This window comes from Sarcophilus harrisii, chromosome 2 (genome assembly GCF_902635505.1).
Source record: "Sarcophilus harrisii chromosome 2, mSarHar1.11, whole genome shotgun sequence".
NCBI lineage: Eukaryota > Metazoa > Chordata > Mammalia > Dasyuromorphia > Dasyuridae > Sarcophilus > Sarcophilus harrisii.
In genome coordinates, this window is record NC_045427.1 from 579434351 (window position 1) to 579447536 (window position 13186).

At 37.6% G+C, this 13186-nt stretch overlaps 1 protein-coding gene across 7 annotated transcripts in view; it reads right to left on the minus strand.

The window, feature by feature from the left end:
* The window catches only part of FGFR2 (fibroblast growth factor receptor 2), a 115535-nt gene that overhangs the window by 35079 nt on the left and 67270 nt on the right, over window positions 1-13186 (minus strand). For 2 of the 7 annotated variants that reach the window (XM_023495520.2, XM_023495533.2), the window contains 3 exons: window positions 6971-7161; window positions 5533-5680; window positions 1171-1373 (listed from right to left, as the gene is read on the minus strand). In XM_023495520.2, coding sequence (XP_023351288.1) covers window positions 1171-1373; window positions 5533-5680; window positions 6971-7161 — 542 coding nt within the window. Of the gene's footprint in view, window positions 1-1170; window positions 1374-3570; window positions 3716-5532; window positions 5681-6970; window positions 7162-13186 lie in introns of all 7 variants that reach the window. The other 5 variants (XM_023495536.2, XM_023495522.2, XM_003755310.4 and 2 more) reach the window with 3 other exon arrangements.

Here is a 13186-nt window from a genome sequence, read left to right on the forward strand (position 1 = left end):
ATTATATTCCAAATAAAACAAGAGGGCGCATTGTGAAGCAAGAGAATGGCCCCAAATGTCCCCCATCTCCTCCTTCCATCCCTCATGAAGCAGAGCAAGCAAAGTGGACAAAATCTGAGAGGGGAAGTGTCAGAGGCAAAAAGGGGGGCTGGGAACCAATAGGACAACTCTCTAGGCCTGTCACTACCCACCAATATATACATACATACGCCCACAAGAGGAAATTCAAGAATAACATGAATAAGATGGCATAAGGGAGGGAAATGGCCTGACTGCTCCAAATCCCATATCCCTCGACAGAAGAAATCTATAACTCTGAATACAACTTTCTCTTTCACAGAGCAGAGACCAAATTCAGAGTGGTTATTTTGTAAAAATATAATTGCAGGAAAGAACAAGAGAAATAACAACATGCAATCACCTGGAGCTCAAAGATTTAATTTTCTACTTTACAGGAGCTGGGATAACTCCTCCAGTAAAGCAAAACAGAAAGGAAGCAAAGCACCAAGAAATGGGGCCACAGGCCTCAGTATGACATGTGAGGAGGAGAGGAGACTGGAACTTAGTTATAGGGGAGGGATTAGGAAGAGGGAGGGAATTTGAAACTCAAAAAATTTTAAATGAATGTTTAAAATAAATGAACAAATTTATGTCTAAAAATAAAAAGAGGGGGCAGCTAGGTAGTGCAGTGGATAGAGCACCAGCCCTGAAGTCAGGAGGCTAGTCGTGATGTGTTTAGTCACATCCCATTTTTTTTTATCCCATTTGAGAATTTTTTGGCAAAGACACTGGTGTGGTTTCCCATTTGCTTTTCCAGATTATTTGTCAGATAAGGAAACTAAGGAAAACAAGGTTAGTGACTTGCCTCGTGGTATATAGTGAGTAAGTGTAGAGGGCTAGATTGAATTCTTGCCTTCCTGACTCTAGACCGGGCACTTTACCCACTGAGCCACCTTGTTGCCCTAGAAAAGCCTTAGAATAGGCTTAATCAAGGGAGAAAGCATGGCTTTAAGTCCCATCGCACAACGCTACCTTCCATCAGACCTTATTTCTAAACATCCCGCCATGAATCTCAGGGGCATAAATCAGAGAAAAAGAGAAGAAAAACCGCAAATGCTGGCTGAGTAGTTTGGGAGAGAGTAAATTTCTTTAAACTCTTTATCTACTTTCTGTTACCTGTCTCCGCAGGGGGATGCGCTTGGTCAGCTTGTGCACAGCTGGTTGGCTACTGAAGTCCGGCTTCTTAGTGGTTGTCTTCATGCGACATAACACAACCGTCACCACCATACAGGCAATTAAGAAGACCCCTATGCAGTAAATGGCTATCTCCAGGTACTCTGGGGAAGCTGTAATCTCCTTTTCTCTTACAGGTGCTAGATTGCAAATCACAGAGGAGGAATAAGCAGGCCACACAGTTAGAACACGGTACAGACATATAAAAATGCAACTAAAGGAATCATTCCCAAAAAATGTCTGTGCTCCCTAAAAGACACAGACTTAGAGAGGCTTTAAGTCAGATTTACCAACATCCCAGGCCACCCGAAAGCTCTTGAAATATTCTCCTATTCTATCATTTATTCATAATGAAGTTGAACCCTCATGAGTTTCCCATTTCACCAAAGGAGGCCCAGGTCATCTTCCTGTGTAACTGCAGTGGGTAGGTTTCCTGAAAACTGTCTCTGAGTTACCCAGGATGAGTTACTAGGCCATATTTTCTGAACAATTATTGCTTCTTAAGCATTTACAGCATCATCAAACCATCACTTTGCAAACACACATATACAAAAATTCTTCTGGCATGAGAGTGTCTAATGAACTATTAAAAATAGAAATTCTAAATTTTGAACTATGTTCGTTTTGTGTTTAGGAGGTAGAGAGAAGACTTTAGTCTTATATGTATTTGGATAGGCTTTTTCAAAAGAAAAAATTGACAGATAATTTATTCCAGATGAATACAAGTATGTATGAAGAAGTGAATAAATATTCATCTAGTTAAACTGGCCTAAAATTTTTGAATTCCTAAATATAATCCAGAATATTACCCAACTGAATAAACAAATAGAGTTAATATAAAGACTAAATTTTCTGCAATATCCATGAAAATATAAAAGTTTAGAATACTTTATCAATTCCTGGTTTAGATAAACTCTACTTAATAAAGGTAGAGGAAGGAAGACATCCTGATGTCAATATAGCCTTTCTCTTAAAGAAGGAACATTCAAAGTTGATTCTTTATAGTCAAATGTGGGGTTTTATTATTTTGTTTTACTATTTTTCTCATATAAGCTTTATATTACATTTGCTTCCTCCTTTCAAAATTTTACATTCCAGGGCAATCACTGGTCAAACTACAAGCAGAGTATTCCCAAGTAGAATTTGTCCCATAATTTCTTAGTTAATATTATATCATAGTCAAGCAGATCGGTTAAGAAAGGACATTTAATGCATTGCAGAACTCAAGCACTGCATGGAAAAGCAAGCTCAAATTAGCAGTGTTTCACTGTTTAGAAGCAAATGTTTACATTGTAGATTCACGAAAGAGATGATAGATGCAATGGAATTATTTAATAAATTTTAATCAGGGAAAAAAAACAGCCTACAAGATAAGATAGAACTCTCAACAGCCAGCACATAACTTAACCATCAATTCATTTGCTGTATGTAATATAAACATGCAGCTAGGTAACCTTCATCTAATAACAAGAAATTAATAACTAGAGTAGTATGTCAGGAGCTAGCAAACCATAGACTGTTCAGTTTTTCAAAAAAGAAATACCAAGGCAGGTGCATTTGAGCAAACAGTTATTATCAAGAAAGTTTGATAGGATAGAGACATACTCAGATTAAATATTCAGACAGGCAACAATTTTTAAGCAGTAAAGCATAATTGATGTTGATTTCTTTGCAGGTTAGAAATAACATCATTCCCAAGATGGCAAGAGCATGCTTTGCAGTAAAAGCAAATTAAAGATTCATTTTATTAAAACATGCACTGAGCAGATTCCCAAAGGTAGGTAACACACTGCTTCTGTACGCCCTCTACAAAGAGGCCCTTTTCCACAGGGCACCTCAAAATACACAGATCTGGTTTTGTTTCATTGAAGAGGTTTAAAGGAAAACCAATTCAAAGCAACTTACAGAGATTAGGAGTTATAGGGAAATTTCCCCCAAAATGAGAAAAATGATTTAAAAATTTTCAAAATCATTTCTAATTCTTCCTTAAGGGAAAGAGGGGTGCGTGGGTGTGGGTGTGAATTTAAACACTGACTTGATAGCTCACTAGAAGCACAAAAAATCATTTCAGATTTCAGGTATGACATTTACTTGATCATAAATGCCATGACATGTTTGTAAGAGAATTATTATGGCAACTTTCTCCCCTCCAATCAAAAAAAGTATGAGTATGTGTGTGTGTAGATACAAATATAGATATATAGATATTTCCCCTAAGGTATTCATCATTGTGAAGGAATAAAAAGGGCCATTTCTGAGACAGAAGCTGTGTTAATTTTGTAGCAATCAACCAAGAAAAGAGGAAAAACCACTGAAAGGAGAGAAAGCAGTATATACCTGGCAGAACTGTCAACCATGCAGAGTGAAAGGATATCCCAATAGAATTACCCGCCAAGCACGTATACTCCCCAGCATCCTCAAAAGTTACATTCCGAATATAGAGAACCTCAATCTCTTTGTCCGTGGTGTTAACACCGGCGGCCTAGAAAACAAGGGAAGCAAGAAAAAAGGCTAGACAACATAGGAATGATTGTAGAAGGGGTTATGGAACCACAAGGCACTGGCTGCCCCTGTCTTCAGCGGGTGCTCGGTCACCAGGAGATTCCGACTTGACCCCATCCACAAAGCCCACAACCAAAAGGTGAAGATGTTTACCAAGAGATCCCAGCTCACCTCCAAGAGGAATCACCAAACAACCATCACCAAACCTAACCTCACCACCTAAACATGCATGCAATCAAATGACATGGAAAAATCAACCCACAAAAGTTCTTTTTTTCTTTTTTCTCATTTTGGATAAAGGTGGTCATAGAGCAAACTCAGCCCCCAAAGTGAGACTTATTTGTGGTGCTCTTGACTACAGTTCCCCATTGTGAAGAAAGAAATGGCATAAAGGATTAAATTTGGAGTCAAGAAGACCTGATTTTGAAGTTTAGCTCAGGCACTAATTAGCTGTGTGACCCTATACAAGTTTCTTAACTTCCTCAGTGGTTCTTTCATCATCTGAACACTAAGGAATAGCCCTGTGTCACTTATCCCACATGACTATTGTGAATCAACTGAAATGCTGCATGTGAAATGTTTTATAATCTATATAAATGCCATTGTTATTATTATTAATGATAAAAATGGTATGTACTGTGGAGTGAAATGTAACAAAAACTCAGAGGAGAGCCTCCGAGGCATCCACTGGGTTCCACAAAAGCCTAAAAAATGTACTTCTAGGTTCAATCAGTTTCTCCACTGCAATTTTTCCAGTTACATGATGCTGAAATCTCATAGTATGATAGATTTTGAGCCAGAAGGGGATTTAAAGGTCATCTAATCTCAACTGCCTTATTTTTGAAGACATGGCAAACAAGGCTGCTTAAGTGACTTGCCCAAGATCACACAGGATTAAGTGTCAGAGCCTGGACCTGGGTTCAAACGCCACCTCCGGCACTTATTACCTGTGTGAGTGGGAACAAATCATTTCATATGTCCAGGCTTCCATTTCCTCATCCATAAGATGAGGAGGTAAACTAGATAGCCTTTGAGGTGCTTTCCAGCTCTCCACTTGTGATTCTATGACAAAGAGAGTGCAAAGATTTCATAATCATGGAGGAGGGTAGAAAAATGATACAATATATATGAGGTTCTTCAAAAACCTTTAAGGTCTAGATGAACTTTTACTATTGACATAAACTTGAAAATTTAGAGTGACAAATTAAAAGTGGAGAAAAATTCAGTGCTCGATCATCAAAGGCAATAGATAGGGACTTGGTTTAATAATTGAAACTATCCTGAGATTAACTAAATATACAAAAACAAATCCTAAAGGAGTAAGTCATGAATATCAAGCATCTAAGCAAGAAATCTGCATGTACTGGACAAACTCCATCATATGGTTATAAAAATGTATATCTAAATTTGTGATTGAAGAGAAGTCAACTGCAATTATATGGTTCTATGCAAAGACTTTGGATTCAAGATCTACTCAAATGTGTTTTAAAATCTAAATGCGTGTGGTATCGGTAGGGGAAAACAGCGTCAATATGATTGACCAGAAAGAACAGCTTCCAGTTAGAGGGTGAGAGAGAGAGAAAGAGAGTAGGGAACAATATCTTTGGAATCAATAATTTCAAACAAAATGAACATTGTGGGTATTTTTCCATGGCTGCTGGCATGATCCCAGTTGCATCACCAAAGAGAATTATTGTCAATGTACCAAGGCCACAAGAGTTATCCTATAAGCTGCCTGCAGTCTCCCAAAGCACCAATTCTCTTCTACATCCAGCTTTCTTTAAAAAACAGTGTTACCTTGTTTATTTGGCAGAACAGTGAGCCAGGCAGACTGGTTGGCCTCCCCTATATAATTGGAGACCTTACAAATATATTCTCCAGCGTCCGCCTCAGTCACATTGTACAGAGTCAGCACTTCTGCATTGGAACTATTAATCCCCGAATGCTAGAATAGACCAATAACATAGGAGAACATTGTAACTACAGTCCAGAAAGGACTTCACGCTCTCTATGGTCCCACCACCAACAGTCCATTATCATACTTCCTCCATTTAGCCTAAACACCGATGTCCAAAAGGCTGTGGTTTTAAGAAAGAACACAATAAGGTGATTGTTAAAGGGGGAAAGGAGAAGGGGAGAGAACATCTAAACAGGTCCTCTTAACTGAATGGGTTTCAGATCCCAGTGGCTTTGTAATATTCCACCAGCTTCGCTCACTCTTGGTATTGCTGGCTGAACAATTCTCATTAGGGGAAACTTTTCTTTAAAGAATCTGCTTGTCCAAAGAAGAGATAAAAAAAAAAAAAAAAAAACTACCTCATTCCCTTCTTTGCAGAGATGGGGGCACATGGTTGTCAAGCATGACATATACTGACAGATTCCATTGTTGTATTGGTTAGTTTCACTGAATTACCTTTTTTTTTTTTTCATTCTTTTTCAAACATGATGGCTTAATGGGCAGGAAAGGGTGAAGGGATATATTTGGAAATCAAATGTATGATCAACAAAAGCTGTCAATAACATTTTAAAAAGTAATCTGCCCAAAGTTCTCTTGAAAGATAATTCTTTAGAATAATGGTCATTAGATTCAGCCTGGTATTCAACAACAAATCAACAAACATTTATGAAGAACCTACACATCCTATGACAGATACTGGGTATGGAACATGTCCTTTATCAGATGATAAAATAATTTACATTTGCACAATGATCTACAGTCATATAGATAGATATGTAGATAGATACATATATAAAAGATAGATATAGATATATAGAGATCTATATATGTGTCCCTATACATTGCTTGTAAAATGGGGCATTTTCAGTGATTAAACATGAAATAAGCTATTCACAAAGATCTCACAGTATTAGATCCACAAAGATCCAATACTTCACATTAATACAGAAAACATTTCTAGATTGTCATTTAGAAAACCCTGGGAATGAATTTCAGTGGTAAAAAAAAAAAAAAAAAAAGAGGATTAAAGAATAAGAAACAACCTACAAGGATTTCCTAAAAGATGACCTATAATTAACCAGGATTTAATTCTAACTTCAAAAATCTGTTAATAAACACAAGCAGTCATCAGTATCTTAATTATGCTAAATTCTAACGGTCAGAGATCTAAGCTTTTCTTAGGTTGAAAAATAAATTAGATTATGTATCTCTATGCACTAGGACTATTCCATTTTCAGGTAAGTGTGATAGAGATTGGCAGATTCAGAACGTTCTCACCTTCAGAACCTTAAGGTAGGGTAATCCATCTGGCCCATATTTACTGCCGTTCTTTTCCACATGTTTGATCCATTGAATGTGGGGCTGAGCATCACTGTAGACTTTGCAGACAAACTCCACATCCCCCCCAACCACTGTAGAAGCATTTGCTGGCAGTCCTGCTTGGAGGATGGGCCGGTGGGGAGATCGTTCTAAAGGAAGAAGAGCAAAAGAAGGGGGTAGGGTGGGAGAAGAAGATTTAGAGGAAGGAAAGAGAGGGAGAAAAGATGCATAAATAAGCTATGTTGCCAAAAAAACTATTAGTGAAATTGTGCCAGAGGCCTCTAAGCCTGTTGGCTGACTCCTCAAAAATAACACCACAGACAAACGTTTAACAAAAACCACACTTCAAAGGACACCACTGGAGCACTGCACTTGTGTAAAGAATACTCATTTAGAAAATGGATGGAAGAAAAAAAATTCCTGTTAAAACTCGAGTTTGCGAGATCATAGGATGAGGTACACGCCACCTAATGAGCCTGGGAAAGGGTTTTCTTTTGACATTTTGACAGAGAAATTGTGATTTCTTTTCTTTTAGTCCGTTTAGTCCAGGGCCAGAAGCCATGAATATGCATGGAGGCAACTCATCAAACAATTCACCCTGAATTTAAACTTAGGCTGGACATCAGTTGAGACAAAATGAATACTAAGAATGGTAGTTCCAAAGACGGTATTACGTTATATATATTTATAAAGTGGAAAATAAGGCTCTGAGAAATGTGACAACCACATTAGTCTAAATCCCAAATCCTTCCTGGTCCATCCAACATATCCCCTCCCTTACTAAATTCAGTATAATTTATATTCACCATGAAATTTACTTTTGACTTCAAGGTTATCCTGGCAAGGTTAAAATACAAGAGACAAGGAAAAATCCTCCACTGTCTTATAAGTGACACTGGAACCAAAAGTCCTGGCAGCGTTTTGTTTTTCTTGAAAGATGCTTTCCTGAGTGATGAGACACATCAATGATCTTATACTCTTCACTCCTGTCTCTTGCTCCAAGGGAAAGGGTCTTCCAAAAGGAAGCTTGGGAAAATTGAAATTTACTTGCATAGATCTCAACGTTCCCAAATATTTTTCTTCAGCTCCTTAGTCGAAAATACTAAACTACTAAGCAGAGAGATGTTCACAAAATTAGATCTCACACTATACTATTCTACATTGATAGGAAAAGAACTGGAAACCATGTCCTACACCCGCATGTCCTGCCATTAATTCATATCCCCATATCCCTAACCAAATTTTATTTTTGTTCACTTTTTTCAATCATGACTGACTCTTTGTGATCCCATTTGGAGATTTCTTGGCAAAGATACTAGAGTGTTTTGCCATTTCTTCGTCCAGATCATTTAACAAATGAAGAACTATGGCAAATAGGAATAAGTGACTTGCTCAGAGTCATACTGAAGTTAGTTTTGAACTCAGGAAGATGAGTTTTCCCGACCCCAGACCCAACACTATCCACTGTATCTCCAACCATATTATTTAAATGTAAAATTATGGTCACAGAAACATAGAACCACACTATTTCCCTCTACACCATAGGTACTGACACCGCTAGTTTCTACCTGACTGAAAAAAATTGAAAAAGGAAAAGTGAGGAAACCAATTAATCCACTGAGACTTTTCATGTTAGGGACATCAATAATAAGCCATCATAAACAGGATTTTGGGGTCAGGAGAAGAGGTACAAAAACCAAACCATGGATAAATGAGTGTTATTACATAACTCTCTGTTGATCTCTAAGAACTAAAAAATTAGGAACTGGTAATTATATTTAGCCACCTTTTACTTAAGGATCTCCAGCCACTTTGCCAATGCAAAATGTAATCATAGAGATCCCAAAGCACCAAAAAGTTGTTCAATTTGTCCAATATCACACATGTCACTTAAGTAAAGAAGTTCAAAGTTCTGGTTCTCAAATTCGGAATATTTCAGAAAAACGTACATGGCAAAATTTGTAATCCCTCTGGAAAAAATCACCAAAGATGCTTGTCTTAGGTTGTAAACTCTCAAAGAAACCATCATGCTATTACAAGTCTTGCAAAGCACCCAACACAATCACATGCAAATAATCATTCAGTAAATGCCTGGCAAGTAGGACAATGATTTGTGCATCCTAAAACCTTGGCATCTGTGGAGAATTAAGCCCTTTCATCACTCAGACATGAAGTCTCGTAGAAGAATCCTTGGCTAGCATCCTGCCTAGGTGGTAATGATAGAGTTAATCCTCCCCGTTCATTGCTCCTTCAGAGGTTCCCCCTTCACCCCATGACCAAGAGTTTCAGTTGACATGAATTATGAAGATGTCCTCTGCTAGACAAAAAATTGCCCCCTGGCTAGATACCCATACTTCTCCTCTCACAAAGTACGCTTTTTCATGCCTGTCAAATATTAAATCATTTCCGTCCCTATTGGCTCCCTTCACATGTGAACCAGTGATCCAAAGCTGAAGGATGCCTGCCCATCAGATCATTTACTCCACGCTCCTGAAAGTGTTGAGGCAGGTGGTTTATTTCCCACTTCTCTCTCTCCCTCTCTCTCTCTTTTTTAAGCTAAGTGTTTTAAGTACAGTGAACCTAAATATTTATTCTTGGGAGCAAAAGCACTAGAAAGCTTAAATATTCTGAGCCAGATCAACTGAATTTCAAATCAAGTGCCCTTTCTTCAACATGCTTGTTTCCAATAAATTATTTCACAAGCAAACATTGTGAGTGTAAGAGCAAATAATGATGCTCAACAAACAATGGGATCTTTCATACAGTCCAATATATCTGGCATGTTCCAAACATCTACTGGGAATTTAGTCACTAAAGCAGCACCGACAGGTCACTACAAAGCAGCAGTCTTATTTTACTTAGAGCAAACATGCTTGGGTTGTAGCTATTAAGTTATTCCAGCACTACACAGGCTATTTTTACTCAGGAATGGTTCAATATTATTTCATATGTGAATTACAGCATGCCAAATATATTATTCCTTAAAGGCTTTAATTCACTTTTCAAACATTCTCACCTTATAGAAAATAATATCTAATCCTCTCCTCCCGCTGCCCCCTCCCCAATACACACACCCTTTCTCACTTTGGGTACAAAAACTGCAAGCATGATCTCTCTTTAATAGAAACCTTACACCATCTCCCAAAACTTATTACAGCTGCCTTCAGTATAAAATGAAACCTTAGAGAATGTTATTTAAAATGTTTTTTAAAAGTCAGTAGGCCTCATGTTTCATTTCTCCACATCAGGCTTTGATTTCCTTTGCAACCTTATTCTCTGCCCTTAAACAAGTTAGAGAATGAGGTCTGAAACATCTTGGAATTGGGCCTAGTATGCCAGCTTCAGCAGAGAAATGTATTTTGTTTCTCTCAATCTACCTTCCAGTAATGTCTATCAAACTCATTCCCTCTAAGAAACAGCTTCATGATTTGGATAATTACGGATTTTTTGTTTTGTTAATCCTTGTTCTAGATCTGAAGAGTTGGGAAGAAAGACAAATGGAAAATTTCATTACTCTCCTACTGCTTAATAATTCTATTGAGCAATTAAATTGAGTTGCCTGCTCACATGAGCCACTGGAAGAGACCTTAATGAGAGCTTCCATGGATAATTCCAGCACCTAGTACTGCTCTGAATTCATGGTGTCTAATAAATGTAATGATGATGATGAGTCATCATCTAATAAGATCTTAGATGAAAGGTACTATAGGAGTCAAGAAAAAGGGTGGGGGAGAGATGCAAATGAATAAATCACTCAACATTTATTGAATTCTGGGCACTGAAGTTATAAAGAAAAAAAAAAAAACTAAACGGTCCCTGCCTTCAAAGAACTTATATTTTATAAGGATTGATTACTCCTTACTAAAAAGTGAAGTGTAATTTCTGGTTCCGTATTAGTTTGTTTATTTAATCACAAAATTGCTATTTTATATATATTTTTAAATTTTAGTTTCAACTAGCTACTATTTTTACTATTTGTCTATAATAATTTACTATTAAATTTAAAAAAAAAAAAACTTTTAAGGAGGGTCCTGGAAGAATCATCCAAAAAAAAAAAAAAAAATCAGAGCTATTAACAATTGGTTCACCCATGACTTGCAGTTAAAAAAAAAAAAAAAATTAACGTTCAAAATCAGTTGCAAATGAGCTGCCACTGAGCATAAAAATAGTGAGTGTTTACACCTTTAAAGACTACTGAGTCATTTGTGAGAATTCCAAGTTAAGATCAGCAATTAAAAGAAGTCCAAAAGTGGTAGGCAGCTATCACTAATTGGAGGGCTGGCTGTTCTACTGGAATGAAGCTCAACTCAATCTGTAGTAGACACAGATTGAAGATGTTAGGGGCTCATTCTTGAGCACGTGTTTTCTGGGTATTTTGTTTTAGCTGTCAGGAAGTTTCATTTTAAGTGAGGAGAGAGTATCTAGAAAGAAAAATTGAGTATTGCCACTGGATGTCATAATCAAATCTAAATAGTGCAGCTGGGGAAAACCACCATTATTGGTTCCATGCCAAGGAGTAATTATTGAGAGGGAAAATACCTGAGTGACCGACCAAGAAGACATCTTTATGAACTGGCTACTGGAATTGTCTTACATCGCGTTCCTACTCTGTACATAGTAACATTTGCTTATAATACTTTCCTGACTTTTGCCCGAGGTACATCACGGCAAGGTTGCTTAATATCTTCAAGGTCAGTAAACACTACACTGAATCCTGAGACCAGAAGAATAAGGGGGTTCTTAAATTACACCTATAAATTAACCTAGCTCAGGGTAACTAGCTTCCCAGCATAGCCAGGGCGCCTTCGTATTTCTAACAAGTTAAGCTGGGTTTGTTGGAAAAGAACATTTCAAAAGCTGTGTCCCGGTGACAGAGAAATACCTAGGGCCACTAATCACATTGAGTTCTCCACATTGATTTGGAAACAGACAGGCTTAATGCTATCAATCATCCATTCATTTCAGCGAGCATGTGTTACATTTCCTGCTCGATCCTGAAATTAAAATCAAAATTTAATTACAGTTCTCTCGAAATGGCAGTTTCTTAGCAACTAAAAGAAGACGGAGAGAAAAGAACGTTTCAAGATCGGAGGATAAGTGAAAACAACCTGGATTTTTTTTTTTTTAAAGGCTCCACCTAGTTTTCTCTAAAGAGTAGGTGGCTGTTGTTTTTGCAGCCGAAAAGGGGGCACTAACCCAGTTAGAATTAAGTACTGCCATTAGGAGAAGGGCTAACAAAACACTTTGAAGTTTTAAGGAGGCCAATAACCTGCTAAATACCGCACGCTAATTACAATTAGCAGAATGAGTTCACTGCCTTTTCAAGGTTCTGCCTCATGTGCTTTAAGTGGACAAGTTCAGTCTTCGCAGACTTTCCACCTATTCGGGACATACCAGGCTCATTTAGGAGCATTGCGGGGTGAGGGGGGAAGGAGAATCCGCAGGGGATGCAGGGAAGGTAAGAAGATGAAATGAGAACAGAAAGGAAAACTATATGAACCTTCCAAAAGACATAATACATGATTAAAAGAACAAGAAAAGGCACCTCTCTCCCTATCCTTTCTTGCAGAGATGGAAGAGCACATACTATGAGAATCAATGGATATCCTAGTTTTGCTAAACGTCTGCCCCACTCCCACCCTTCTCTTTAATCCTCTTTTACAAGGGATGGCTTAATGAGTAGAGGAAGAAGAGTGATAGTTCAGAACTGAAGATAATGTAAAAATAAAAGATATTAAGTTTTTTCAAAGAAGATCCATGGGCTACTAAACAGCCCTCAGCTACATATTTATTTTGGACTAGATTATCTAGTTCTACATTTTTGGAGGAGGCAATTGGGGTTAAGTGCCTTACCCAAGGTCATACAGCCACATTTGAACTTAGGTTCTCTTGACTCCAGGGCCAGTGCTCCAACTACTGTCCCTTGATTCTGCATTTGAACTGTGAATTTCTACCCAAAAGCCATCCAAAAACCACCAGAAGAAAACTGATTCTGAAGAAGAGAAACATGATCATGTGGTTCTGTCTCATCAGTTCTAAATTTTAATTTCTGACTCCCCCTTTTTTAATCTTTTTAATCCTTTTAATCCTTAAAGAAACTTGGTACTTTCCAACATACTCTTATATATAGATAGATAGATATAGATATATCTATATCTATGTATGTATATATGT